The 27854-nt window shown below is 42.6% G+C and overlaps 1 protein-coding gene across 7 annotated transcripts in view; it reads right to left on the bottom strand.

The window, feature by feature from the left end:
- The window catches only part of CRB1 (crumbs cell polarity complex component 1), a 211066-nt gene that overhangs the window by 28724 nt on the left and 154488 nt on the right, over nt 1-27854 (bottom strand). For all 7 annotated transcript variants that reach the window (XM_056523446.1, XM_056523447.1, XM_056523451.1 and 4 more), the window contains 4 exons: nt 18262-18429; nt 8820-9743; nt 6078-6619; nt 2671-2827 (listed from right to left, as the gene is read on the bottom strand). In XM_056523446.1, the coding sequence (XP_056379421.1) occupies nt 2671-2827; nt 6078-6619; nt 8820-9743; nt 18262-18429 (1791 nt within the window). The remainder of the gene's footprint in view (nt 1-2670; nt 2828-6077; nt 6620-8819; nt 9744-18261; nt 18430-27854) is intronic.

Raw genomic sequence — 27854 nt, 5'->3', positions numbered from 1 at the left:
AGTAGTAAGGTGATGACATAAGGAGGAGGTTTGATTCAGTGTGTCAACCCAGTAGTAAGGTGGGGTGTGTGTCAAAGGGTGGAGCCAAGGGGCGGCAAAATTAGCTTTCGCCTAGGGTGGCAAAAATCCTTGCACCAGGCCTGGGAGGATTTATACTTGTAATGATCCATATAGGTGTATATATTAACACTCAAGGATAATGGACACACCCTCAATGATAATGGACACACCCTCAATGATAAGAGACACACCCTTAATGATAATAGACACACCCTCAATGATAATAGACACACCCTCAATGATAATAGACGCACCCTCAGTGATAATAGACACACCCTCAATTATAATAGACACACCCTCAATGATAATGGACACACCCTCAATGATAATGGACACACCCTCAATGCTAATAGACACACCCTCAATGCTAATAGACACACCCTCAATGATAATATACACACCCTCAATGATAATAGACACACCCATGACTGTAGTATACAGGTTTAAAATGAGGACATTAAAGAAGGAGACAGCAACTGGCAGTGGCTGCCATCTTAGCAGGAAGGAGGAAGCATAGATTCTAGCAGGGCAAATAAAATTGGGGGAAGCCCAAGATGGTGAGAGAAGACTACCGATGACTAGACATTTAAAATACCGTAACTATAGGTAGAAGTTTCATCAAGTTGAAAAATATTTAAAGGTGTTTTCATGGTAAAAAAATAAATAATTTAAACGCATACTCACCTCTCCCACTCCTTTGCTGCTGCCACTGTCAACTTTTCTGGTCCCCGCATCGTCTTCCTTCACCTTCTGATGACATTTTGGACCTGTCTAGCCAATTACTGGGCCTACACGTTATTGGAAGGAGAAAGAAAAGAACTGCAGCGGGAACTGGAATAGTTGGCAGTGGGGGAGCGAGGAGAAGAGCATGCAGAAATTTTTTTTTGAGTGCACTTATTTTCCCCCAGAAAAATCTGTTTAAAAGGGTACTCCGGTGGAATTTTTTTTTTTTAAATCAACTGGTGCCAAAAAGTTAAACAGATTTTTAAATTACTTATATTGAAAAATCATCATCCTTCCAGTACTTATCAGCTGCTGTATGCTGCAGAGGAAGTTCTTTTCTTTTTGAATTTCTTTCCAGTCTGACCACAGTGCTCTCTGCTGACACCTCTGTCTATGTCACGAACTGCCCATAGCAGAGAGGTTTGCTATGAGGATTTCCTCCTGCTCTGGACAGTTCCTAACATAGACAGAGGTGTCAGCAGAGAGCACTGTGGTCAGACTGGAAATATCCACACATCTTCCTGTGGAGCATACAGCAGCTGATAAGTACTGGAAGGATTAAGATTTTTAAATAGAAGTAATTTGTAAATCTGTGTAACTTTCTGGCACCAGTTGATTACATTTTTTTTTTCCACTGGAGTACCCCTTTAACCTGTTAAGGACGCAGGGCATATCCATACGCCCTGCATCCCAAGTCATTAAGGACGCAGGGCGTATGGATACGCCCGTGGGAATTCCGGTCCCCGCCGCTAGCCGGTTGGGGACCGGATCAGGATGCCTGCTGAAATCGGGTCCCGAGACCCCCCCATGTCAGCGATCAGAGAAAATCGCATGTCAATTCAGACATGCGATTTTCTCCAATATCGGGCTGATCGGGTCTCTGGTGACCCGAACGCCCGGAAAATAGGGATGATCGGAGTTGTCAGTGACAGCCCCGATCAGCCTAAAGGCATAGGAGTGAAGTCGCAGTGCTGCGATCTCCTCCTATCCCCTGCCATTAGTCAGAACTGAGTTCTGACCAATGGCAGCGCAGGGCAAGGAATTGCCATGGAACCCCCCCCCCCCCCCCCCCCGTTCTGCCCACCCCTGGATGTCGGGCAGAACGAGGGGAGAAGATGGAGTCCTGTGCCTGAGGAGAAGATGCGTGGGGCCCGGCGATCATCGCAGTCATCCAGTGGAAATCACGGCTCAGGTAGGGAATCGTCGGTGGGGGGGGGAGAAATGAAAGTGAAAGTAAAGTGATCTTTACTGTGGCAACCACTAGGAAGCCTGAAATGCAACTCCCAGCATGCCCAGACAGCCAAAGGCTGTCTGGGCATGCTGGGAGTTGTAGTTTTGCAACATCTGGAGGGTCACAGTTTGGTGACCACTGTTACAGTGGTGCCCAAACGGTAGCCCTCCAGATGTTGCCAAACTACAACTCTCAGCATGCCTAGGCCACCCAGGCATGCTGGGAGTTGTAGTTCTGTAACATCTGTCCCTTCAGATTTTGCAATTTTCATGAAATTTTTGAAAATTGCTGCTCTACTTTGAAGCCCTCTAATTTTGAGATTTTTCACCAAGAAAGGATGCAAGTAACGCTGAAAATTTAACACCAAAATAAAGTAGAATATGTCACAAAAAAACTGTCTCAGAATCAGAATATTCGGTAAAAGTGTTTTAGAGTTAGTAACGCTTAAAGTGACAGTGGTCAGAATTGCGAAAAAGGGCTCAGTCCTTAAGGGATTATTGGCTCTTGGAAACTGATAAACATTAAGAATTATTATTTTGAGGAATAACAATTAGATAAATTGTGTTTCTGTGTCTTTTTGGTCTAAATGAATTTTCTAACTGGCTCCGGGGACCTTAGGCTGTATGGAGGATGTCATTTCTAATCCCCGTACTTACATTCATATCCTCCAGGCACAGGCTGGCAGACAGATCCAGAAGGACATTGAGTGAGCTGGCACCACTTTAGGTCTTCACATGTCTTTCCTTGTGTATTTGAAGAACACGAGCAATCATTGCCATCTGTACAAGCACTTCCATTCTGGCAAAGGCCGGGCTAAGGCGACAAGAAATTGGTTGTTAAGTATTCTTATCATGTATACACATCGCAGATGAGCGCGTTCTCTTCTACATCGATTGTCTAAAATGCTAATCCCAAATCTCAATTGATTTTACCGTGTCCAATCCATATTTAAAGCCTATGGACACCTTCGACAAATATAGATGTTGACACGTTATGATAGTGCTATATTCATTATCAGACCCCCCTCCCCAATATGCAACCCGCTCCTAGTTTTAGACTTTTCTAGATTTACCAGTAACACATTCTGGATGTGATATATGTGTATCCAAGAGGCTGCTGGGTTCACTAGTTCTCTATATTAGAACAGCTTCATTTCTGTACTGATTTCCTCTTCTACAGCCCATGAGGCATCCCCTCTCCATCGTGCTGACATACACTGATGCTGAAGAATGTCTAATAAAGTGTTTTTCAAACTGTGTGTCTCCAGCTATTGCAAAACTACAACTCTCAGCATGCACGGACAGCTGTTGGCCGTTGGAAAACACTGGTCTTATGCAACCACCAGCAGCAGTCTACCTCGCTTTCTCTCTCCGCCCTTTAAACTGATACAAAGCTCTATAATTGACGCTCCCAGTCCCTCCCCTTTTCTATTCTCCCTATATACAGCCACAGTAATTTGCCCTTCCCAGAAAACTGGATCCTCTACCCCCCCCCTTAACCCTTTACTCTGTCATGTATGACCCACTCCTGACTGCTGACAGAAAGAAGGCAGTGAGCAAAGAGACCTGACAGAGTCGGGAGCAGTGTGCTGTCTGATATATAGCAGAAGCATCAGAACAGCCAGCTATGTGAAGGAGTTACACTTACTCTACAGCAGCAAACTAATAGGACTTTAATAATGAAGACTGTTTTAAAGGTCACTTAAGCTTGTCTGTAGTAAGCACATAAATAATAAAAAAAAGTCAATGTTAAGATGTCCATAGCCTTTAATTTAAGTGGTGATTTCAACAACATGATGCTTAGATTAAGCTATTAATGTTTGATCATTTGGGTCAAAATGCTATATTTTAGTATGTAAAGAGGATCTATCAGCTCTCCTAAGATGTCTATTTTAGTAAACACCTGTATTCTTCATGAAGCATCTTTACTTGGATCTTAGCATTGGATATTTTTGTCATTCCTTCTAGATAAACTGGATGTTACCATTTGGTTGGTGTCTCTACACTCTACACAGGGACATAACTATAGGGGGTTCAGAGGTAGCAGTCGCATCAAGGCCCTGGTGCCTAAAGGAGCCCCAAGGCACATGTACCCCATAAGAGACCGGTATTATAAATCAGACGGATCCCTCCAAGGAACAGCACAGGATAGAGCCGGCGCACAAAACTCCAAAGGTAAAAACTGTTTTATTTACCCGGCATGCAACACGTTTCGCTGGATGACCAGCTTCATCAGGCCTGCCTGATGAAGCTGGTCATCCAGCGAAACGCGTTGCATGCCGGGTAAATAAAACAGTTTTTACCTTTGGAGTTTTGTACACCGGCTCTATTCTGTGCTGTTCCTTGGAGGGATCCGTCTGAGTGCTTCACCTGTGTTGCCAGGAGCGGCTGTCAAGCTTCGCCCGTTGAGGGTTTATTCTACGTTTACACCATAGTTGTACTTGGTCGCAGTACAACTCTCCTCGGTGAGCATTATTGCTTTTGAATTTCACACCGTACATGTTACGTTGTGACACTAGGAGCGCTTTTCCTTTCGTTCATAGTTGCGGTATTATAAATGGCACATGGGGCCCTGTTGCAGATTTGGCATCAGAGCCTAGAAGTTATGCCCCTGCCTACACAGGCACTGTCCAATGAGTGTTGACAGTGCCAGACTATGTAGGAACATCATTTTATAGGGGTTATCTCGTGAAGCATTTCCATACCAAAAGTCCTAAAAGGACTTATATTATGCTTCCATGTGTCCTTGGAGCTGCTGCTATTCATTGTTGCTTGGTAAAGTGATCGCTGGACGGAATCCATCTCCTTCCCCTTCTGGCAGCTGACAATGTAGTCCCTCCTACTGTAGAAAGTGTCTTCTCAACTATTCTGCCGAAGTTCTGCTCCTTCTCTGACAAGCAAGAGAGCTATTTCTAATGACTGCTCTGCAGTGAACAGAGGATCACTATACAAAGACCTGGCTGTGTGGGGAGTGACTGAGCATGTGTGTCCTCCAGCCTCAGCTCTCCAGGTGGACATGCACATTGCTATATACTCTGAACACCAGCTGGCACCATGCTCTGAGAGTAAATGCCATAGCATTAAAAGCATGGAAATGGTAAACATAGTTCGTTTTTATGACCTGTACAATGAATATGCAGTTTTAGGGTGGGACAACCCTTTCAGCAAGTGCAATGGTAATTATCAGTTGTTAATTTATTCATGATTGTTTAGGACGAATAACAAAGGAATGGCAGAATACAGAGATGATTCGGTACTGTGTATTACTATAACACACATCAAGAGAGGTGATGGGTTATATTCAACCTTATTTGCTTCCATAACTAAAGGGGTATTTGTTGTGTACTTCTTTCCAGTTTGACCACTGTTCTTTCCAGTTCTGCTTCTTTCCAGTTCTGCTGCCACCTCCGTCCATGTCAGGAACTGTCCAGAGCTGGATAGGTTTGCTATAGTGATTTGCTCCTTCTCCGGACAGTTCCTGACATGGACAGAGGTGTCAGCAGAGAGCACTGTGGTCCGATTGGAAAGAATTACGCAACTTCCTGTGGACCATACAACAGCTGATAAGTACTGGAAGGATTAAGATTTTAAAATAGAAGTAATTTAAAATTTGCAAGAGGTAAATGTGAATCAGCTCGCCCCAAGCCCACGACACGAGCACGGAGCAGAGTGCGGACTGCACCCAAGAACTTGGAAGCAGAAGAACAAGGAACTCCAGCTCAGTTGCAGATTAATATGCCCTCTTTATTCACTAGACGCTACATGGATCACAGGTAAGACAGGATGTGACGCGTTTCGGCCAGGTACTGGCCTTACTCATACCAGCACCTGGCCGAAACGCGTAACATCCTGTCTTACCTGTGATCCGTGTAGCATCCAGTGAATAAAGATGGCATATTGATCTGCAACTGAGCTGGAGTTCCTTGTTCTTCTGCTCATCTACAAATCTGTATAGCTTTTTGCCACCAGTTCATTTGAGAATTTTTTTTCCCTCTAGAGTACCCCTTTTTATCAGAACCATCCAGCCCATCTTTGTATGCATGTTCCTCACATTTCCCCCTCACCTTGCAGCTGGTATCATTTAGGCAGCCTCTTGTTAAATTGACTAAAATGACATTTCCTGAATTTTCGGAACCAGTGAAGAATTCTTGTGGTGCGCCATTGATCCTCAGATCTTGGATACAACCTTTAAAATGCCCTCCCCACTTAATGGTCTCCAATTGATCGTCCAGTCCTCCAATGTAAAGAAAACGTAAATCCCGTTCTCTATTGATCTGTATAGATATAGAATCCAGTGGTTGTGATGAGGTCCACACATCCAGCTTGTTCTCTGTCAGTTTCACGTTCAGCAGATGATCTTGACCATCACTGATACTATGTTTTCCTGTAACCTGAACACCATTTCCAGTTCTTGCTGTCAATTTCCCAGATTCCAGGAAAACTATAATTTCATAGTGAACAGAGTCTCCAATAGCAAACAAAACCCCCATATCATGCTTTGTTCTGACAAATGCAGACATAGTTGCGTCATCGTTGTGTCCAATTCTTGTTTGGAGAACAGCATAGGATGATGCATTCCCATAACCAAATCCGGCAGCTTCATATTCTGACAGAGAAAAAATATTACAATAAGAATATGAAGAACATGGTTACAATTATGGCAAACACACTGGTGTTTTATTAAAAATGAGCCCCCATACAGAAGACCATAGGGATATGTTTTATTTCCCTGGAGTACCCCTTTAAGGCTTTTTTTTATGAACTAGACATTTACTTACAGAGAAGCTGCCTATAGGTGGCACTAGAGAGACACAGCTGTGAATTGTTTCACTGTCAAAGGGGTACTCCGATGCAAAACATTTTTCAACTGGTGCCAGAAAGTTAAACAGATTTGTAAATGACTTCTACTAAAAAATCTTTACCCTTCCAGTACTTATCAGCTGCTGTATACTACAGAGGAAGTTCTTTTCTTTTTGAATTTCTTTTCTGTCTGACCACAGTGCTCTCTGCTGACACCTCTGTCAGTGTCAGGAACTGTCCAGAGCAGGAGAGGTTTGCTATGGGGGGTTGTTCCTGCTCTGGACAGTCCCTGACACGAACAAAGGTGTAAGCAGAGAGCACTGTGGACAGACAGAAATGAAATTCAAAAAGAAAATAACTTCTTCTGTAGTATACAGCAGCTGATAAGTACTGGAAATATTACGTTTTTTTAATAGAAGTAAATTATAAATCTGTTTAACGTTCTGGCACAGTTGATTTAAAAAAAAAGAAAAAAAAAATGTTTTCCACCAGAGTACCCCTTTAAATCTGACTCATTGCAGGAGTTGGTTTTCATAGACTAACTATGGAGCCTGCCTACTGCAACAAGTCGGATAAAGTGGTGAAGGAGGAGTTAGGCACTGAGACAATGGGCCTCATCTACTAAGCCAAACCCAACAGGTTTTATTGGGCTTTGTGGACTAAATTTAGGCGCACGCCTGTTCAACACTTTTTGCGGTATGTTTGGACAAAAAATAGTCTACATTCTCACAAATCACTCGGAGAGTTTGAGAAAACCCTACAAAGGGGTGTTGCTTGTCAACAATTGGGTGTAACCCGACATTTTTCAAAAATCACTCTTTTTTTTGTCCAAAACCCGATGAAAAATCAGAGTGAATATTGAAAACCCGACTGCCAGAAGCTGGTGCAAAAACAGGTAAAATGGTTGGTTTTTCCCCCAGCATGGTTCTTATGGGCAATATGCATAAACTAGGTAAACCAAAATTAAAAAGACTGGTTCACTTAACTCTAATTTCATTGCAACTTAAATTCCCGACTTGATAGGATATATAGACAATTATTTAATTTTTATACTCAAAATGTGTGGAAATGTTACTGTTTACTTTGATGTTTGCATTGTTACATGGTAGTACTTTCTAACTTTATCTGTGTTTGGGTTTATACCCAACTCAATTTCTCAGGAATTCGGAAAATGCTTTGGAAATGTCATGCTTTTGCATGGCTGGTTGTTGGGGTGATGTCTATTGCCTTAGATTTTCACAGACCTGAAGAGCCACTGTTGTTTATTCCAACATTTTTTTGTACCTTCCGGTGTGTACAAAAAAAAGGACATCTTAGTAAATAACGCACGAAAAAAGAAGAGGACAAAAAAAAAAAAATAAACAACAACAAAAACCCTACACTCTTAGTAAATCAGGGCCAATGACTGATCAAAACTATTGACATGACATGTCAGGGCGTGAACTTTGTGTCAAAAGGGGGCTTAAGGCTCAGTGGGGTTTAAATGAGAGGCTGAGGAGGGACGAATCATGCTTGGGAGTGTATGAGGCTCGGGGGGTGTAAATAAGAGGGCAAAGGGCTTGGGGGGGGTGTGAACATGAAGCTGAGGGGGGGAATCAGGCTCATCCTTCCCCTTTAGCCAAGCATCCACACTCGGAACTTATGTGGAACATTAACCAAAGGTATAACTTGTTCACACAGTCGTGCTCCGGTAAAGAACGCCATTGGTCAGTCCATTGGAAGGATGGGAGTTGAGTGGGGGAAAAAAGTGCAGGTCCGATATTTTTTTCTCGGCTCACCTTCTGTAAAATACCAGACACCCAACACCCCATTCAAGTCAATGGGATCTGGCGGTATCAGTGTATGCTCCAAGCCGTTTAGGATCCGTTCGCCACAAAAAAGGCCAAAAGGACACTAAACGGGTAGAAGCACATGGACCGTGAGAACTTTGCCTTAGTGGGTGAACATGTAGCCATGTCCCATTATGTATTGATTGGCTCCAAAAAAATACTAGTATTCCTGGTTACCTGCAGAGCAGTTGTCTCCTCTATATGGCCGATGGCAGTCACAGTAATAGCTCAGCCATAGATTGATGCATTCACCTCTGTGTCCACATGGGTGACTCTCACAATGGTCACACCTTTTGCAGCCAACTCCAATATTTGTCAATTTCCCATCTTCCTCTGTAACAATGATGGAGCCCACTTTAATATCACGTAGGCAGCCTACGAACTGCGTCCGAATTACTTTATCAGTAATTCCGGTTTCTTGCTTCCCCGGTGCTGAGGGTTCACCTCCAAAAAACATTTCCTGGAACTCAATAGTCGAAGCATCTCTCAGGCCGGACTGGTTCACACATGTCATTCCGCACGAAGGGTCAAGCAATTTAAGACAGAGATCATCTTGGGAGATTATTTCGACTGTATGCCAAAGATCATCACTGACATTGTAAGGCAAATGTAATAGAGAGTCCAAATGACTATCCCGGTGTAAGGATAAGAATAAGGAGCCGTTCTGAAGATAGAGTCTCAAGGCTGTTTCTCGGCCTCGCAGGTGTAATATAGAAGCAGATGTCTGAACAGTCTGGAACGATACAGAAACATTGAAAGGTTCCCCGCTACGTGACGGTAACGTAAGAGTAAGAATAGTTCTACCATTAAACGAGAGCGTGGTCTGTGTCTCACAATAAGGTCCAGTAAATCCCAGTGCACACAAGCAGGTATGGGGGTGTTCATTGTCTATCATAGAAGGTATGCAGGTGCCACCGTTTTGGCATATATGTTCCTCACAGCCCATAAGCACCTGTGTACAGTCCGGCCCTCCATAGTAACGTCCTTCCAGCATGTACGTGGGACAGCGACAAATATACCCGCCGAGAAGGTTCACACATGTGCCTCCGTTCCGGCAGGGATTCGACTCGCACTCATTGATGTCTTGCTCACAATGGACACCTATTATAAAGAGACCAAAACATTTTTTTTATTTAGGATAGTTTCACACCCTGCATTTTTTTTTATTTTGGGAAAACCCCACTGCAGTTTTTGATGCAATTCTTCGAGCCAATGGCAGAAGCGGACTCACAAGGAACAAGAAATATAAAGGAAAAACTGCAATGGTGTTTTTTCAAAAATATGAGCAATGTGAATAAGAAATACATTATAATAATGGATTGTGTGGACTGCGTTATTGTCCAAGTCAACATTTCCCAACCAGGGTGCCTCCAGCTGTTGCAAAACTACAACTCACACCATCCCCGAACAGCCTTCGGCTGTACGGGGATGCTGAGAGTTGTAGTTTGGCAACAGTTGGAGGGACCCTGGTTAAGGAACACCGGCCTATGTAGAAAAGAAAGTCCATCACAATTCCATATCCAATGGAGTCTCAAGTAGAGCATAAGAGGGATTCCCTGGACCCAATGGTAGAAGTGAAGCGAAGGCTGTCAGGACATGATGGGAGTTGTAGTTTTGCAACTGCTGGAGGCACACTGGTTGGGAAACACTGGTCTAAGTAGAAAACAAAGTCTAGCACAACTCCCCATCCAATGCAGCAGAGCATGGGAGAAGAATTCCCTGTACACAAGGCTAGATGTGAACCCAAGAAAGAAAGAAAAACTTTCTGTAAAATTGCACCACTGGACAAGGCCTTGCACTTTTACTGAAATATATTTTTAAAAAAAATACTTGAAATTTTATTAATTGGAGCTGGAAGTTTTTCATTTCCTCTTTTCATGTTATTATCTAGTTTGCATATCATCCCCCCCCCCCCCAGGGAACATTGATTGTTTGGCCTATAAGGGTTGTAACTATTGGGGGGTGCAGACAGTGCAATTGGAGCCTGAGGGGTCCATTAGGTCTCTCTCTTTTCTATAAGGAGATCAGAACTATAAATAAAGCATTTTAGTGGGGGGGGACTGATATGGATTCCGCACGGGGGTCCGGAATCTTCAAGTTATACCTTTGCCTATAAGACCCCCTACCCTGGTGTGGCTGTCATGCCAAGGAGACACATTATGCCCATTGTTGGTTAGACAGCAACATGGTATAGCCTATAAGCAGACTCTTTAGATGAAGTAGAGAGGAAGCCCATGGTATAGTCTATAACCAGACTCTGTAGATGAAGTAGAGAGGAAGCCCATGGTATAGTCTATAACCAGACTCTGTAGATGAAGTAGAGAGGAAGCCCATGGTATAGCTTATAACCAGACTCTCTAGATGAAGTAGAGAGGAAGCCCATGGTATAGCTTATAACCAGACTCTCTAGATGAAGTAGACAGGAAGCCCATGGTATAGCCTATAACCAGACTCTCTAGATGAAGTAGAGAGGAAGCCCATGGTATAGCTTATAACCAGACTCTCTAGATGAAGTAGAGAGGAAGCCCATGGTATAGCTTATAACCAGACTCTCTAGATGAAGTAGACAGGAAGCCCATGGTATAGCCTATAACCAGACTATCTAGATGAAGTAGAGAGGAAGCCCATGGTATAGCTTATAACCAGACTCTCTAGATGAAGTGGACACATTACCCCCATTGTTGGTTAGACAGCACATGGTATAGCCTATAACCAGACTCTCTAGATGAAGTAGACAGGAAGCCCATGGTATAGCCTATAACCAGACTCTCTAGATCAGTGTTTCCCAACCCAGTCCTTAAAGCACACCAACATTCCGGGTTTTTTCAGTTACTCCATTGGAATAGAACAGGGAAAATTAAAATCCTGGACTGTTTGTGTGCCTTGAGGACTGGGTTGGGAAACACTGCTCTAGATGGAGGAGACCCATTACCCCCATTGTTGGTTAGACAGCACATGGGATAGCCTATAACCAGACTCTCTAGATGAAGGAGACAGGAAGCCCATGGATAGCATATAACCAGACTCTTTAGATGAAGGAGACACATTACCCCCGTTGTTGGTTAGACAGCACATGGTATAGCCTATAGCCCAACTCTTTAGATGAAGTAGACAGGAAGCACATGGTATAGCCTATAACCAGTCTTTCTAGATGAAGAAGACCTTACCCAATTGTACAAGGAGAGACGAGACAGATATCCATACTACTGAATGGAGCATTCTCAGAGCCGTCCCTTGCGCTGATCATGAGCGGTGTCTCTGTGCATCTTGATGCCTGGATCTGTCACTGGATTAACCTTCTGCACACACTGTTTTTTCCATCTCTTAAAACCGGCTTAGTCTAATTCTTCTTATTAGCGTTTATGCAATGAGTAGGGTGAGAAACTCTCTGGGGATCTACTGCTCACCTCAGAAGATATTATTAGCCCTCTCTAATAAAGAATATCTAGTAGTTTTAACCATAAAAAAGAACAAACAAAAAGAAGAACAATTTAGAGAGTCCAAATTTCCGGGTAACAAGTATTAAAGGGGTACTCCAATGGAAAACATTTTATTTAAATACACTGATGACAGAAAGTTAAAAAGATTTGTATTTTACTTCTATTAAAAAATCTTAATCCATCCAGTATTTCAAAGCTTCTGTATGCTCCACAGGAAGTTCTTTTCTTTTTGAATTTCCTTTCCCCTTGTCTGACCACATTGCTCTCTGCTGACACTTCTGTCCATGTCAGGAACTGTCCAGAGCAGGATAGGTTTGCTATGGGGATTTGTTCCTGCTCTGGACAATTCCTGACATAGAAAAAGGTGTCAGCAGAGAGCAATGTGGTCAGACTGGAAGGAAATTCAAAAAGAAAAGAACTTCCTTTGGAGCATTCAGCAGCTTAGAAGAATATTTTTTTATAGAAGTAATTTACGAATCTGTTTAATGTAAGTCACCAAGAAAATACAGACAACTTTATTACCTTCCAGGGTCTTTGTCAAGCTTGTAATGTTGCATGTATGTTCTTGGTAGATTCTGCACTTCTGGATACTACAGTGGGGATCAAAAGTTTGGGCACCCTAGGTAAAAATTTGTACTAATGTGCATAAAGAAGCCAAGGAAAGATGCAAAAATCTCCAGAAGGCATCAAATTACAGATTAGACATTCTTATAATATGTCAACAAAAGTTAGATTTTATTTCCATCATTTACACTTTCAAAATAACAGAAAACAAAAAAATGGCATCTGCAAAAGTTTGGGCACCCTGCAGAATTTTTAGCATGCACTGCCCCCTTTGGCAAAGCTGAGACCTGCCAGTGTCATGGATTGTTCTCAATCATCATCTGGGAAGACCAGGTAATGTCAATCTCAAAGGTTTTAAATGCCCAGACTCATCTGACCTTGCCCCAACAATCAGCACCATGGGTTCTTCTAAGCAGGCCCGTCGGAAGAGGACAGGCAAACCAAGCAATTGCTTGGGGCCCCGAGCTGGCCCGGGGCCCCGAAGCAGAGCCTGTGTTTGCCTGTCCTCCTTCCCTATCCCGTTCAGCAGGCAGCTCGCCCTGTCGGCCTGCCGGGCCAGCAGTGCTAGAGTTTGTCTGGAGTGGGAGGCAGAGACTGAAGTCGCTGCCTCCGGCTCCTTTTGTGCCCCGCCCCGGCTCACCTCTGGTCCGGACTTCATATGTTTGTGCGTCACATGACGTCACGCTGAGTCCCAGGGCATCCTAACGCCGGCCGTAGAGCGTGATGTGACGTGTCACGTGACTGTGTGCGTCGTGTGGCGTCAGTTACATTTCAGTGACTCTGACTGGGGTGAGTACCCCTAACTACTTGCCTACTGGGTCTGGGGGAGGGGTTTAGTCTGGGGTACAACCTGCCTATTGGGAGGAAGGGGGTTAATCTGGGGTACTACCTTCCTACTGGGGGAGGAGGGGGTTAATCTGGGGGTACTACCTGACTACTGGGGGTAGTCTGGCCCCCCCCCCCAGTAGTCAGGTAGTACCCCCAGATTAACCCACTCCCCCCCAGTAGGAAGGTAGCACCCCCAGATGAACCCCCTCCTGTGGTACAGGGGGTACTACCTGCCTACTGGGGGGGGGGTTAATCTGGGGTACTACCTTCCTACTGGGTGAGGAGGGAGTTAATCTGGGCCCCCCAGTAGTCAGGTAGTACCCCCAGATTAACCCCTCCCCTCCAGTAGGAACGTAACACCCCCAGATGAAACCCCTCTGGGGTACAGGGGGTACTACCTGCATACTGGGGGGGGGGGGGTAATCTGGGGGTACTGGCGGCCTACTGGGGGGAGGGGGTTAATCTGGGGTACTACCTGCCTACTGGGGGGGGGGTAATCTGGGGCCCCCCAGTAGGTAGGTAGTACCCCCAGATTAACCCCCTCCCCACCAGTAGGAAGGTAGTACACCAAGATTAACCTCCACCCCTGCCCTGTAAGAAGGTAGTACCCCCAGATTAACACCCTCCCCCCAGTAGGAAGGTAGCACCCCCAGATTAACCCCCTCCTGGGGTACAGGGGGTACTACCTGCCTACTGGGGGGGGTAATCTGGGGCCCCCCAGTAGATAGGAAGTAACCCCCAGATTAACCCCCTCCCAACCAGTAGGAAGGTAGTACCCCCAGATTAACCCCCACTCCCTCACCCTGTAGGAAGGTAGTACCCCCAGATTAACCCCCTCTTCCCCCCAGTAGGAAGGTAGCACCCCCAGATGAACCCCCACCTGGGGTGCGGGGGGTACTACCTGCCTACTGGGGGGGAGGGGGTTAATGTGGGGGTGCTACATGCCTACGGGGGTTAATCTGGGGGTACTACCTGCCTGCTGGAGGGAGGGGGTTAATCTAGGGGTACTACCTGCCTACTGTGGGGAGGGGGTTAATCTGGGGGTACTACATTGTATCGAATATACATTATACATTTGCAAAAAACACCACTGTACCACACAATTTGCATGGTACAGTGGTGTTTTTCGCAAATGTTCATTTATTGAAAATGTTCAAATTTCATGCACATTAAATGCAACAGCAGTATTTGCACAGTGCAAATACTGCTATTGCATTTAATGTGCATGGAAATTGCAATGTTAATCTCCTTTTTTATTTATATAAATTGTGGGTAAACTTAAACTGTATGGCTATGCTGTGGTTCCTGTAGGCTTTGCGTGGGGGGGGGGCCTCCATGTCTATTTTGCTTGGGGCCCCCAACTTCCTTCAAACGGCCCTGCTTCTAAGCAGTTGTCTAGAAATCTGAAACTGAAAATAGCTGACGCTCACAAAGCTGGAGAAGGCTATAAGAAGATAGCAAAACGTTTTCAGATGTCAATATCCTCTGTTCGGAATGTAATTAAGAAATGGCAGTCATCAGGAACAGTAGAAGTTAAACAAGATCTGGAAGACCAAGAAAAACATCAGACAGAACAGCTCGCAGGATTGTGAGAAAAACAATTAAAAACCCACGTTTGACTGCACAATCCCTCTAGAAAGATCTGGCAGACGCTGGAGTTGTGGTACACTATTCCACTATAAAAAGATACTTGTACAAATATGGTCTTCATGGAAGAGTCATCAGAAGAAAACCTCTTCTATGTCCTCACCACAAAAATCAGCGTTTGAACTTTGCAAATGAACATATAGACAAGCCTGATGCATTTTGGAAACAAGTTCTGTCGAACTTGGGGGTTGTATTGCAGCCAGTGGCACAGGGAACATCTCAGGAGTAGAAGGAAAAATGGATTAAATAAAATTTCAGCAAATTTTGGATACTAACTTGATGCCATCTGTGAAAAAGCTGAAGTTAGAGAGGATGGCTTCTACAAATGGATAATGATCCTAAACACAACTCGAAATCCATGGGAGATTACATCAAGAGGCGTAAACTGAAGATTTTGCCATGGCCTTCACAATCTCCTGACCTCAACATAATTGAAAATCTATAGATAGACCTTAAAAGAGCAGTGCGTGACAGAAAGCCCAGAAATTTCAAAGAACTGGAAGACTTTTGTAAGGAAGAATGGGCAAAGATACCTCAAACAAGAAATGAAAGACTCTTGGCTGGCTGCAAAAAGCATTTACAAGCTGTGATACTTGCCAAAGGGGGCAGTACAAGATATTAACTCTGCAGGGTGCCCAAACTTTTGCAGACGCCATTTTTTTGTTTTCTGTTATTTTGAAAGTGTAAATGATGGAAATAAAATCTAACTTTTGTTGACATATTATAAGAATGTCTAATCTGTAATTTGATGCCTTTTGGAGATTTTTCCATCTTTCCTTGGCTTCTTTATGCACATTAATTGATCCCCATTGTATGGTATTTTCTTCAATGTAGAGCCAATTGACACGGTTTTTGGCCTAAGACTTCAATTCCATTGTCTATTTAGATGCCAAGCCCACTACAGCTTGATAAAGTCACCAAGAACATACATTTAACATTTTTACCACTTAGGGCCTTTATCAAAGAGCTTGACAAAGACCCTGACAGAATGTAACGTTGCCTGTATGTTCTTGGTGATTTAATGGGGGAGCTTTATCAAAACCTGTCCAGAGGAAAAGTTGCTGAGTTGCCCATAGCAAGCAATCATATCTCTTTATTCCTTTTTGAAAGGCCTCTAAAAAATGAAAGAAGCGATCTGATTGGTTGCTATGGGCAACTCAGCTTTTCCTCTGTACAGGTTTTGATAAATCTCCCCCAATAAACATTTGAAGATTCTGCACTTTTTGAATGCTATTGTATCTCCGTATCTCCTTCTAAGGAGTCCACTTAGATCCAGCTGATGGGGTTGTTGGCCCACTGACCTGCATCTCATCATATATTTAGATGCCAAACCTACCTCAGTGCTGTTGAATCAACTCATTTTGGGGGTACTGATGACATGTCTTTTTTGATGGCATTAAAATTGTTATATGCTACCTCGTATCTGAGATAAGTCTGCAAAATTGGGACACGTTCAAGAATTCAGCTGGACAACAATTCTGTAAGGACTTGGCAGGAATAGTAATTTTTAAGGGATATGGAATAAAAAGCCTTCCAAATGCATGTTTAACATTAGCCTGTATAATGCCCCTTTCTGACATAATATATATATTTTTTAAATATAGAAAAAAAATCATATTAGAGTAAGGCAAACAAAAGGAGCTAATAAGAAATTTTTTAAGTTGTAAAAGGCATTTAAGACTTTTAAAAATATTAATAACACAGTGTAGAAATATGGAAGGCACTCACCAAAGTAGTAGCTTCAAGATGTTCCTTATTGTGAAAGCAGGGTGGTGGTGTCAAGCAGGTATCAGGACAGGAACGCCCAGGACCTCAGCGTGCAGGTAACAGCTGTGTCGTACTTCCCTACTTCCTCAGTCCATGGTCTGTACGACACAGCCGTTACCTCCATGCTGAGGTCCTCGGCGTCCCTGTCCCGATACCTGCTTGACACCACCATCCTGCTTGCACAATAAAGAATATCTTGAAGCTACTATCTTGGTGAGTGCCGTCTATATTTCTACACTGCATTATTTGGATTTATCTCTACTGTCTCTGGACTGAGCACCATGCAAGCTAGTTAGCTTTGTGTATACACAGCAGTGTTTTGCCTATACCGTCATTACAGCAGTGCCGGACTCTTTGCCTTGTCCACGTTGGATCCACTTTTAAAAATCTTGGTTGAGGGAATGCAAGGGATGTGCAAAGCTGTTATCAAGGCCAAGGATATATACAGTATCTATCTAGGAGTAGGCATAGAAAGAGGGAGGTATATCTCCCAGATATGTGCTCATATGATATGTTAGATTTAGGCACAAACTAATTGACAGAATCTGATGACTATTTTACCTTTCCTTTACGTACTTTAGCAAAATATCTGGTCTGGTTCACAAATTCACTGCAAATTGTAAAATCCACAGAATGGTGATTAACTGCATAGATACTGCAAGATAAAGCTATAGATTTGCTCCATATGAAAACCAGAGTTTCAGCTTTTTCAGTTTAATATTTCTCAGATCCCCCCCCCCCCCCCAAAAAAAAAATATATATATGGCTGATTTGCCTCAGAAAAATGTGACTGGTATGAACATACCCTAATGGTGGCCATATGCATAGGATTTTTTGGCTTGAAGCATACAGTGCGGGATCATAATGGTAAAGGAAGTGGCACTGGGGGTGGGGGTGAGGGTAAAGGGGGGGATGAAGTGGCACGGGGGAGGCAAGGGATGAATAAAATATCACAGGGGAGTATCAAGGGGGGAATGAAGTGGCACAGGGGGTGATCAAATGGGGGTAATGAAATAACACGGGTTGATGAAGGGGGAGAATTAAATGAAGTAGCACAGGGCGAATCATGGCGGAAAAAAATGGCACAAGGAGTAGCAGCCACGTCGTATGTCATAGGACGCAGGACGCGATATGTGCAATTGGTGGTACAGCAAAGAGTGTGTCACCAAACTATGTACAGTATGTCTAAAAAGGGTGTCACCAAAAATTTGGGAAGGATGTGGCTTAAACAGTCTATTGTGTAATCTGATAAACCCAGAACTGTTCCTGCAGGAAAGTCTCAAAAACATCTTTGTCAAATCTTTTATTTATGCTAAAAAAAATATGTATATTTTTTAAACCTTTTTCCGATACTTAGCTACTGAAGTACATACCAAGGAATCCATTTCGGCATTTACAGATGTATCCTTTGGATTTGTCTTGCTCGTTGACTTGTCCTTGAGACATGTTGAACCATGTGAGGTCCTGGCATTCTGCACCATGCATACAAGGCTGGCTCTTGCACATAGGGATGTAGCTCTCACATAGAGGACCCGTGTACCCTGTAATAAGAGAATAGTTTTTTTTAGAATGACAATATGGCAGTCGGGCTCATGCCCGTCCCCTGTATGGCAGCCAGGGGCGGACCCAGACAGCAGAGGGCCCTTGTGCAAAGAATGTGCCTGGCCCCCCCCCCCCCAAAACATTAATTGTTCAGGACCCCCCCTCCCTCCATGTGCCACTTACTCAGGTGGACCCCCATATGTCACTTGCTCGGGAGGACCCCCCTGTATAAGTTTCTAATTATTTATTAAGGCCTCCCATATGCCGCAGCTCATTCAAGCCCCCCACATTAGGTAGCATAGTTTCCCCACATTAGGTAGCATAGCTTTCCCACGTTAGGTAGCATAGATTCCCCACATTAGGTAGCATAGATTCCCAACATTAGGTAGCATAGATTCCCCACATTAGGTAGCATAGATTCCCTACATTAGGTAGCATAGTTTGCCCACATTAGGTAGCATAGGTTCCCCACATTAGGTAGCATAGTTTCCCCACAATAGGTAGCACAGATTCCCCACATTAGGTAACATAGTTTCCCCACATTAGGTAGCATAGTTTGCCCACATTAGGTAGCATAGTTTCCCCACATTAGGTAGCATAGTTTCCCCACAATAGGTAGCACAGATTCCCCACATTAGGTAACATAGTTTCCCCACATTAGGTAGCATAGTTTTCCCACATTAGGTAGCACAGGTTCCCCACATTAGGTAACATAGTTTCCCCACATTAGGTAGCATAGTTTCCCCACATTAGGTAGCATAGTTTCCCCACATTAGGTAGCACAGATTCCCCACATTAGGTAGCATAGTTTCCCCACATTAGGTAGCATAGTTTGCCCACATTAGGTAGCATAGGTTCCCCACATTAGGTAGCATAGTTTCCCCACAATAGGTAGCACAGATTCCCCACATTAGGTAACATAGTTTCCCCACATTAGGTAGCATAGTTTGCCCACATTAGGTAGCATAGTTTCCCCACATTAGGTAGCATAGTTTCCCCACAATAGGTAGCACAGATTCCCCACATTAGGTAACATAGTTTCCCCACATTAGGTAGCATAGTTTTCCCACATTAGGTAGCACAGGTTCCCCACATTAGGTAACATAGTTTCCCCACATTAGGTAGCATAGTTTCCCCACATTAGGTAGCATAGTTTCCCCACATTAGGTAGCACAGATTCCCCACATTAGGTAGCATAGTTTCCCCACATTAGGTAGCATAGTTTCCCCACATTAGGTAGTACAGATTCCCCACATTAGTTAACATCGTTTCTCCACATTAGGTAGCATAGTTCCCCCACATTAGGTAGAAAAGTTTCCCCACAATAGATAGCACAGACTCCCCACATTAGGTAACATAGTTTCCCAACATTAGGTAGCATAGATTCCCCACATTAGGTAGCATAGTTTGCCCACATTAGGTAGCATAGTTTCCCCACAATAGGCAGCACAGATTTCCCACATTAGGTAACATAGTTTCCCCACATTAGGTAGCATAGTTTCCCCACATTAGGTAGCACAGGTTCCCCACCTTAGGTAACATAGTTTCCCCACATTAGGTAGCATAGTTTCCTCACATTAGGTAGCAGATTCCCCACCTTAGGTAACATAGTTTCCCCACATTAGGTTGCATAGTTTCGCCACATTAGGTAGCACAGATTCCCCACATTAGGTAGCATATGCCCACATTAGGTTGCACAGATTCCCCACATTAGGTAACATAGTTTCCCCACACTAGGTAGCATAGTTTCCCCACATTAGGTAGTACAGATTCCCCACATTAGTTAACATTGTTTCTCCACATTAGGTAGCATAGTTTCCCCACATTAGGTAGCACAGATTCCCCACATTAGGAAACATAGTTTCCCCAAATTAGGTAGCATAGTTTCCCTACATTAGGTAGCACAGATTCCCCACATTAGATAACATAGTTTCCCCACATTAGGTAGCAGTTTCCCCACATTAGGTAGCACAGATTTCCCACATTAGGTAGCATAGTTTGCCCACATTAGGTAGCACAGATTCCCCACATTAGGTAGCATAGTTTTCCCACATTAGGTAGCACAGATTCCCCACATTAGGTAACATAGTTTCCCCACATTAGGTAGCATAGTTTCCCCACATTAGGTAGCACAGATTCCTCACCCATTAGGTAACATAGTTTCCCCACATTAGGTAGCATAGTTTCCCCACATTAGGTAGCACAGATTTCCCACATTAGGTAGCATATTTTCCCCACATTAGGTAGCACAGATTCCCCACATTAGGTAGCATAGTTTCCCACATTAGGTAGCATAGTTTCCCCACATTAGGTAGCACAGATTCCTCACACATTAGGTAACATAGTTTCCCCACATTAGGTAGCATAGTTTCCCCACATTAGGTAGCACATATTCCCCACATTAGGTAGCATAGTTTACCCACATTAGATAGCACAGATTCCCCACATTAGGTAACATAGTTTCCCCACATTAGGTAGCATAGTTTCCCCACATTAGGTAGTACAGATTCCCCACATTAGTTAACACCGTTTCTCCACATTAGGTAGCATAGTTTCCCCACATTAGGTAGCACAGATTCCCCACATTAGGTAACATAGTTTCCCCAAATTAGGTAGCATAGTTTCCCCACATTAGGTAGCACATATTCCCCACATTAGGTAACATAGTTTCCCCACATTAGGTAGCATAGTTTCCCCACATTAGGTAGCACATATTTCCCACATTAGGTAGCATAGTTTGCCCACATTAGGTACCACAGATTCCCCACATTAGGTAGCATAGTTTGCCCACATTAGGTAGCACAGATTCCCCACATTACGTAACATAGTTTCCCCACATTAGGTAGCACAGATTCCCCACATTAGGTAACATCGTTTCTCCACATTAGGTAGCATAGTTTCCCCACATTAGGTAGCACAGATTCCCCACATTAGGTAACATAGTTTCCCCACATTAGGTAGCATAGATTCCTCACATTAGGTAGCCATAGCCCCCCCAAACACACAGACAGACACACACAGAGACACACTTACCTGCCCTGCACAGCGCTTCTCCTCTCTGGCGGCCTGAGGAGTGACGTCACTGACGTCCTCCTGAGCGGGTCTGCAGAAGTACATCACTTGTGTGACGTCCCTCGTCAGACCCCGGTCGGCCGGAGGCAGACTCACTAAAGTCTAAAGTGCCCGCTGCGCTATTATACCCCGCAGCTGCTTTAGAACAGTGAGCAGTGGCGGCGCCAACCCTACTATGAACCAACTAGGCACAAAAAAAAAGGGGGCAGCAAAATGCCGCCCCTGAAAAGTGCCACCTGGGACTTATGGTCCCACCTGGTCCCATGGTAGGGCCGTCCAGAGGCGGCTCTAGACTTTGTGAGGCCTTAGGTGAAACTTGAACATGAGGCCCTGCTTTATTTTCTGCTGAAATTACATGGTGGTCCGGCTGTGAGATGGTTATACTGTGACATCACTGTGTATTATCCCTGTACTGTGACATCACTGTGTGTATTATCCCTGTACTGTGACATCACTGTGTGTATTATCCCTGTACTGTGACATCACTCTGTATTATCCCTGTACTGTTACATAACTGTGTGTATTATCCCTGTACTGTGACATCACTGTGTATTAACCATGTACTGTGACATCACTGTGTACATTATCCCTGTACTGTGACATCACTGTGTATTATACCTGTACTGTGACATCACTGTGTACATTATCCCTGTACTGTCACATCACTGTGTACATTATCCCTGTACTGTGACATCACTGTGTGTATTATCCCTGTACTGTGACATCACTGTGTGTATTATCCCTGTACTGTGACATCACTGTGTATATTATCCCTGTACTGTGACATCACTGTGTATTATCCCTGTACTGTGACATCACTGTGTATTATCCCTGTACTGTGACATCACTGTGTATATTATCCCTGTACTGTGACATCACTGTGAATATTATCCCTGTACTGTGACATCACTGTGCATTATCCCTGTACTGTGACATCACTGTGTACATTATCCCTGTACTGTGACATCACTGTGTATATTATCTCTGAACTATAACCTCACTGTGTGTTATCTCTATATTGCAACATCACTGTTGATACTTACACTGCACTGTGACATCACTGTATATATTAAGCCTGTATACCCTTATGTCACTGTACATATTTACCTTGCACTGCGAGTGACAATACAGGGTAAATATGCACAGTGACATCACAGTTCAGAGTTAATATAAACAGTAATGTCTCTGTACAGGGACAATAAATAGTTTTGCCACTACAGGGTTAATAAACGCAGTGTTGTCACAGTAGAGGGTAACTATACAGTGATGTCATTGTACCGGGAAAATATACACAGTGAAGTCAGCGTTCAAGAATAATAAACTGTGATGTCACTACAGGGTTGTTATACACAGTGACATCAAATTACAGGATGAAGCACAGTGATGTCACAGTTTATTATGAAGCACAGTGATGTCACAGTTTATTATGAAGCACAGTGATGTCACAGTTTATTATGAAGCACAGTGATGTCACAGTTTATTATGAAGCGCAGTGATGTCACAGTTTATTATGAAGCGCAGTGATGTCACAGTTTATTATGAAGCACAGTGATGTCACAGTTTATTATGAAGCGCAGTGATGTCACAGTTTATTATGAAGCACAGTGATGTCACAGTTTATTATGAAGCACAGTGATGTCACAGTTTATTATGAAGCACAGTGATGTCACAGTTTATTATGAAGCACAGTGATGTCACAGTTTATTATGAAGCACAGTGATGTCACAGTTTATTATGAAGCACAGTGATGTCACAGTTTATAATGAAGCGCAGTGATGTCACAGTTTATTATGAAGCACAGTGATGTCACAGTTTATTATGAAGCACAGTGATGTCACAGTTTATTATGAAGCACAGTGATGTCACAGTTTATTATGAAGCACAGTGATGTCACAGTTTATAATGAAGCGCAGTGATGTCACAGTTTATTATGAAGCACAGTGATGTCACAGTTTATTATGAAGCGCAGTGATGTCACAGTTTATTATGAAGCGCAGTGATGTCACAGTTTATTATGAAGCGCAGTGATGTCACAGTTTATTATGAAGCGCAGTGATGTCACAGTTTATTATGAAGCACAGTGATGTCACAGTTTATTATGAAGCACAGTGATGTCACAGAGACTACAGAATGTACAATTGTACGTATGATAAAGATGGCGGGATGCTATCGAAACGTCACACATACATGGGGGAATAAAACACTTTGTTTTTGCACCTTATCTGGGAGTGCCGCTGGATCTTTAGTTTTGTAGATAGATAGATAGATGATATATAGATAGATAGATAATAGATATGAGATAGATAGATAGATATGAGATAGATAGATAGATATGAGATAGATAGATCAGTGTATCCCAACCAGGGGGCCTCTAGCTATTCCAAAACGACAACTCCCAGCATGTCTTTGGCTTTATGAGCATACTGGGAGTTGTAGTTTTGCAACAGCTGGAGGCCCCCTGGTTGGGAAACACTGATCTATCTATCTATCAATCATCTATCTATCTATCTATCTATCTATCCATCCATCTATCTCCTATCTATCTATCCTTCCATCTATCTATATCCATCTATCTATTTATGTATCTATCTTTCTATTTATCTATCTATCTATCTATCTCATATCTATCTCTATCTCAGAGAGATAGATGAGAGATAGATAGATGAAAGATAGATAGATATGAGAGATAGATAGATAGATGAAATATAGATAGATACATAAATAGATGGATATATAGATAGAAAGATAGATAAATAGATGATAGATAGATAGATACTATCTCTTTCTATCTATCTATCTATCTAAAACAAATAAAAACGGCACAACCAAAATCCAGAGATTAGAGAGAAGTCGGGGTGCTCGCATACTTGGAACCTGGGTCCACTGGTTCCTCAATCCAGACAAAGAACAATATGATGCAGCACGACACAAGTTTGCAGAAAATGGTGGTTTATTCCATCATGTGCATAGTCTATGCACATGATGGAATAAACCCCCATTTTCTGCAAACTTGTGGCGTGCTGCATCATATTGTTCTTTATCTATCTATCTATCTTTCTATATCCTATCTATCTCATATCAATCTATCTATATCATATCCATCTATCTCCTATCTATCTATCTATCTATCTATATCATATCTATCTATCATCTATCTATCTATCATCTATTTATCTATCTATCTCATATCTATCTATATATCCATCTATTTATGTATCTATCTATCTATATATCATCTATATATCTATCTCTCATATCTATCTATCTTTCATCTATCTCTCATCTATCTGAGATAGATATGAGATGGATAGATAGATAAATAAATAGAAAGATAGATAGATACATAAATAGATAGATGGATACAGATAGATAGATAGATAGATAGATATGAGATAGCTAGATAGGAGATAGATGGATAGATAGATAGATAATAGATAGATGAGAGATAGATAGATGATTGATAGATAGATCAGTGTTTCCCAACTAGGGGGGCCTCCAGCTGTTGTAAAACTACAACTACCAGTATGCTCATAAAGCCAAAGGAATGCTGGGAGTTGTAGTTTTGCAACAGCTGGAGGCCCCCTGGTTGGGAAACTGATCTATCAATCTATCTATCTTTCTCCTATCTATCTATATCATATAAATTTATCTATATCATATCCATCTATCTATATCATATCCATCTATCTATATCATATCCATCTATCTCCTATCTATATCTAATCTATCTATCTATATCATATCTATGTATCTATCATCTATCTATCTATATCATATCTATGTATCTATCATATATCTATTGATCTGTCTATCATCTATCTATCCATCTATTTATGTATCTTTTTATATATAATCTCTCTATCTATATATCATCTATTTATCTATCTTTCTATCTATCTCATATATATATATATATATATATATATTATATTTATGTATATATCTATATATCATCTATCTCCTATCTATCTCTCATATCTATCTATCAATCTCTCATCTATCTATCTCTCATCTGAGTTAGATAGATAGATAGATATGAGATAGATAGATATGAGATAGATAGATATGAGATAGATAGATAGATATGAGATAGATAGATAGATGGATATGAGATAGATAGATAGATAGATAGATATGAGATAGATAGATAGATAGATAGATATGAGATAGATAGATATGAGATAGATAGATAGTTAAGGAGATAGATGATATATAGATAGATATGAGATAGATAGATAGATAGATGGATATGAGATAGATAGATAGATAGATATGAGATAGATAGATGGATATGAGATAGATAGATAGATAGATATGAGATAGATAGATAGATAGATAGATATGAGATAGATAGATATGAGATAGATAGATAGATAGATATGAGATAGATAGATATGAGATAGATAGATAGATAGATAGATGGATATGAGATAGATAGATAGATAGATAGATATGAGATAGATATGAGATAGATAGATATGAAATAGATAGATAGATAGTTAAGGAGATAGATGATATATAGATAGATATGAGATAGATAGATAGATATGAGATAGATAGATAGATATGAGATAGATAGATAGATAGATAGATAGATATGAGATAGATAGATAGATATGAGATAGATAGATATGAGATAGATAGATAGATATGAGATAGATATGAGATAAATAGATATGAGATAGATAGATAGATATGAGATAGATATGAGATAGATAGATAGATAGTTAAGGAGATAGATGATATATAGATAGATATGAGATAGATAGATAGATATGAGATAGATAGATAGATATGAGATAGATAGATAGATAGATATGAGATAGATAGATATGAGATAGATAGATAGATATGAGATAGATAGATAGATAGATAGATAGATGGATATGAGATAGATAGATAGATAGATATGAGATAGATAGATAGATAGATAGATGCATAAATAGATTATATAGATGGATGGATGGATAGATATGAGATAGATAGATAGATATGAGATAGATAGATAGATATGAGATAGATAGATAGATAGATAGATAGATATGAGATAGATAGATAGATGGATATGAGATAGATAGATAGATAGATATGAGATAGATAGATAGATAGATAGATAGATGCATAAATAGATTATATAGATGGATGGATAGATATGAGATAGATAGACAGATAGATAGATAGTAGATAGATCTGTGTTTCCCAACCTGGGGGCCTCCAGCTGTTGCAAAACTACAACTCCCAGTATGCTCATAAAGCCAAGGGAATGCTGGGAGTTGTAGTTTTGCAACAGCTGGAGGCCCCCTGGTTGGGAAACACTGAACTACCTCCCACTGTCTCCCGAACTACAACTTTCCCCTTCTCCCCCAAGCAAGTTACTTACTTTAAAAGGGCAGCATGAGCAGTGGGCAGGTAAGTCTTCCATACTGGTGGTGTCCGGGCCTGTATACACACAGCGGGCCTGCTCCACAAGGTCCAGTATACAGGGGAGTGAGAGAGGGGGAGGAGCTTCCTGTCTGCTCTTCCCAGTCTGCATAGCGCGGCCCCTGCGTGGTGACTGCTGGCTGAAGGTTTATTAAGGAAAAGGATGCGGAGTAGATGGCTCCGGGGGGTGCAGCGGGGGCTCGGGCCCCTTACTGGTGAACTAGCTGTACCCCCCTGATGGCCATGAGAGCTGCTAATGACCTACTGCTGCTAGGGGGGGCGCTGGGGGGGGCATACTGTGGTCGGGGAGTATGCGGTGGTATGTGGCCTAATGCTCGCCTCTGGGGCCGGACCTGGAGAGGGCAGCGGGCCCCCTCTCACGCTGGGCCCCTGTGCTGCTGAACAGGCTGCACAGGCGATATGTCCGCCCCTGATTGGCAGCACAGAGTGGCTAGACTCCCACCTTATGCACTTATCTACACATCACTCGGCTGCACATAAAGTACCATAAGATATCATGCATAGGAGTACGGTGATAAGGATAAGTTCACACCATGGCTGTGCTGCGGTAATGGGAGCGGTGAAAAAAAATACGGCATGCTCAATATTTTTTCTGGGTTTAAAGTGGCACTCCACTTGCCAGCATTCAAAACATTTTGTTCCAAACGCTGTGTGCGCGCTGTGGGTGTCTGCCACGCCCCCTCTTGGTGCCACTCCCCCTCAATGCAAGTCTATGGGAGGGGGCGTGGCCCCCTCCCATAGACTTGCATTGAGGGGGCGTGGCTGATCCAAGCAGCGCACACACAGCGTTCAGAACTAAATGTTTGGAACGCTGTCCAGTGGAGTACTCCTTTAAGTCCCCTAAAATACCGAATACCTGATGGATCCCATTCAAGTCAATGGGATCTGTCAGGATTAGACCCAGCGGTGT

Source organism: Hyla sarda, chromosome 6, assembly GCF_029499605.1.
Source record: "Hyla sarda isolate aHylSar1 chromosome 6, aHylSar1.hap1, whole genome shotgun sequence".
Taxonomy (NCBI): Eukaryota; Metazoa; Chordata; class Amphibia; order Anura; family Hylidae; genus Hyla; species Hyla sarda.
This window is presented reverse-complemented; position numbering and strand designations above follow the sequence as displayed.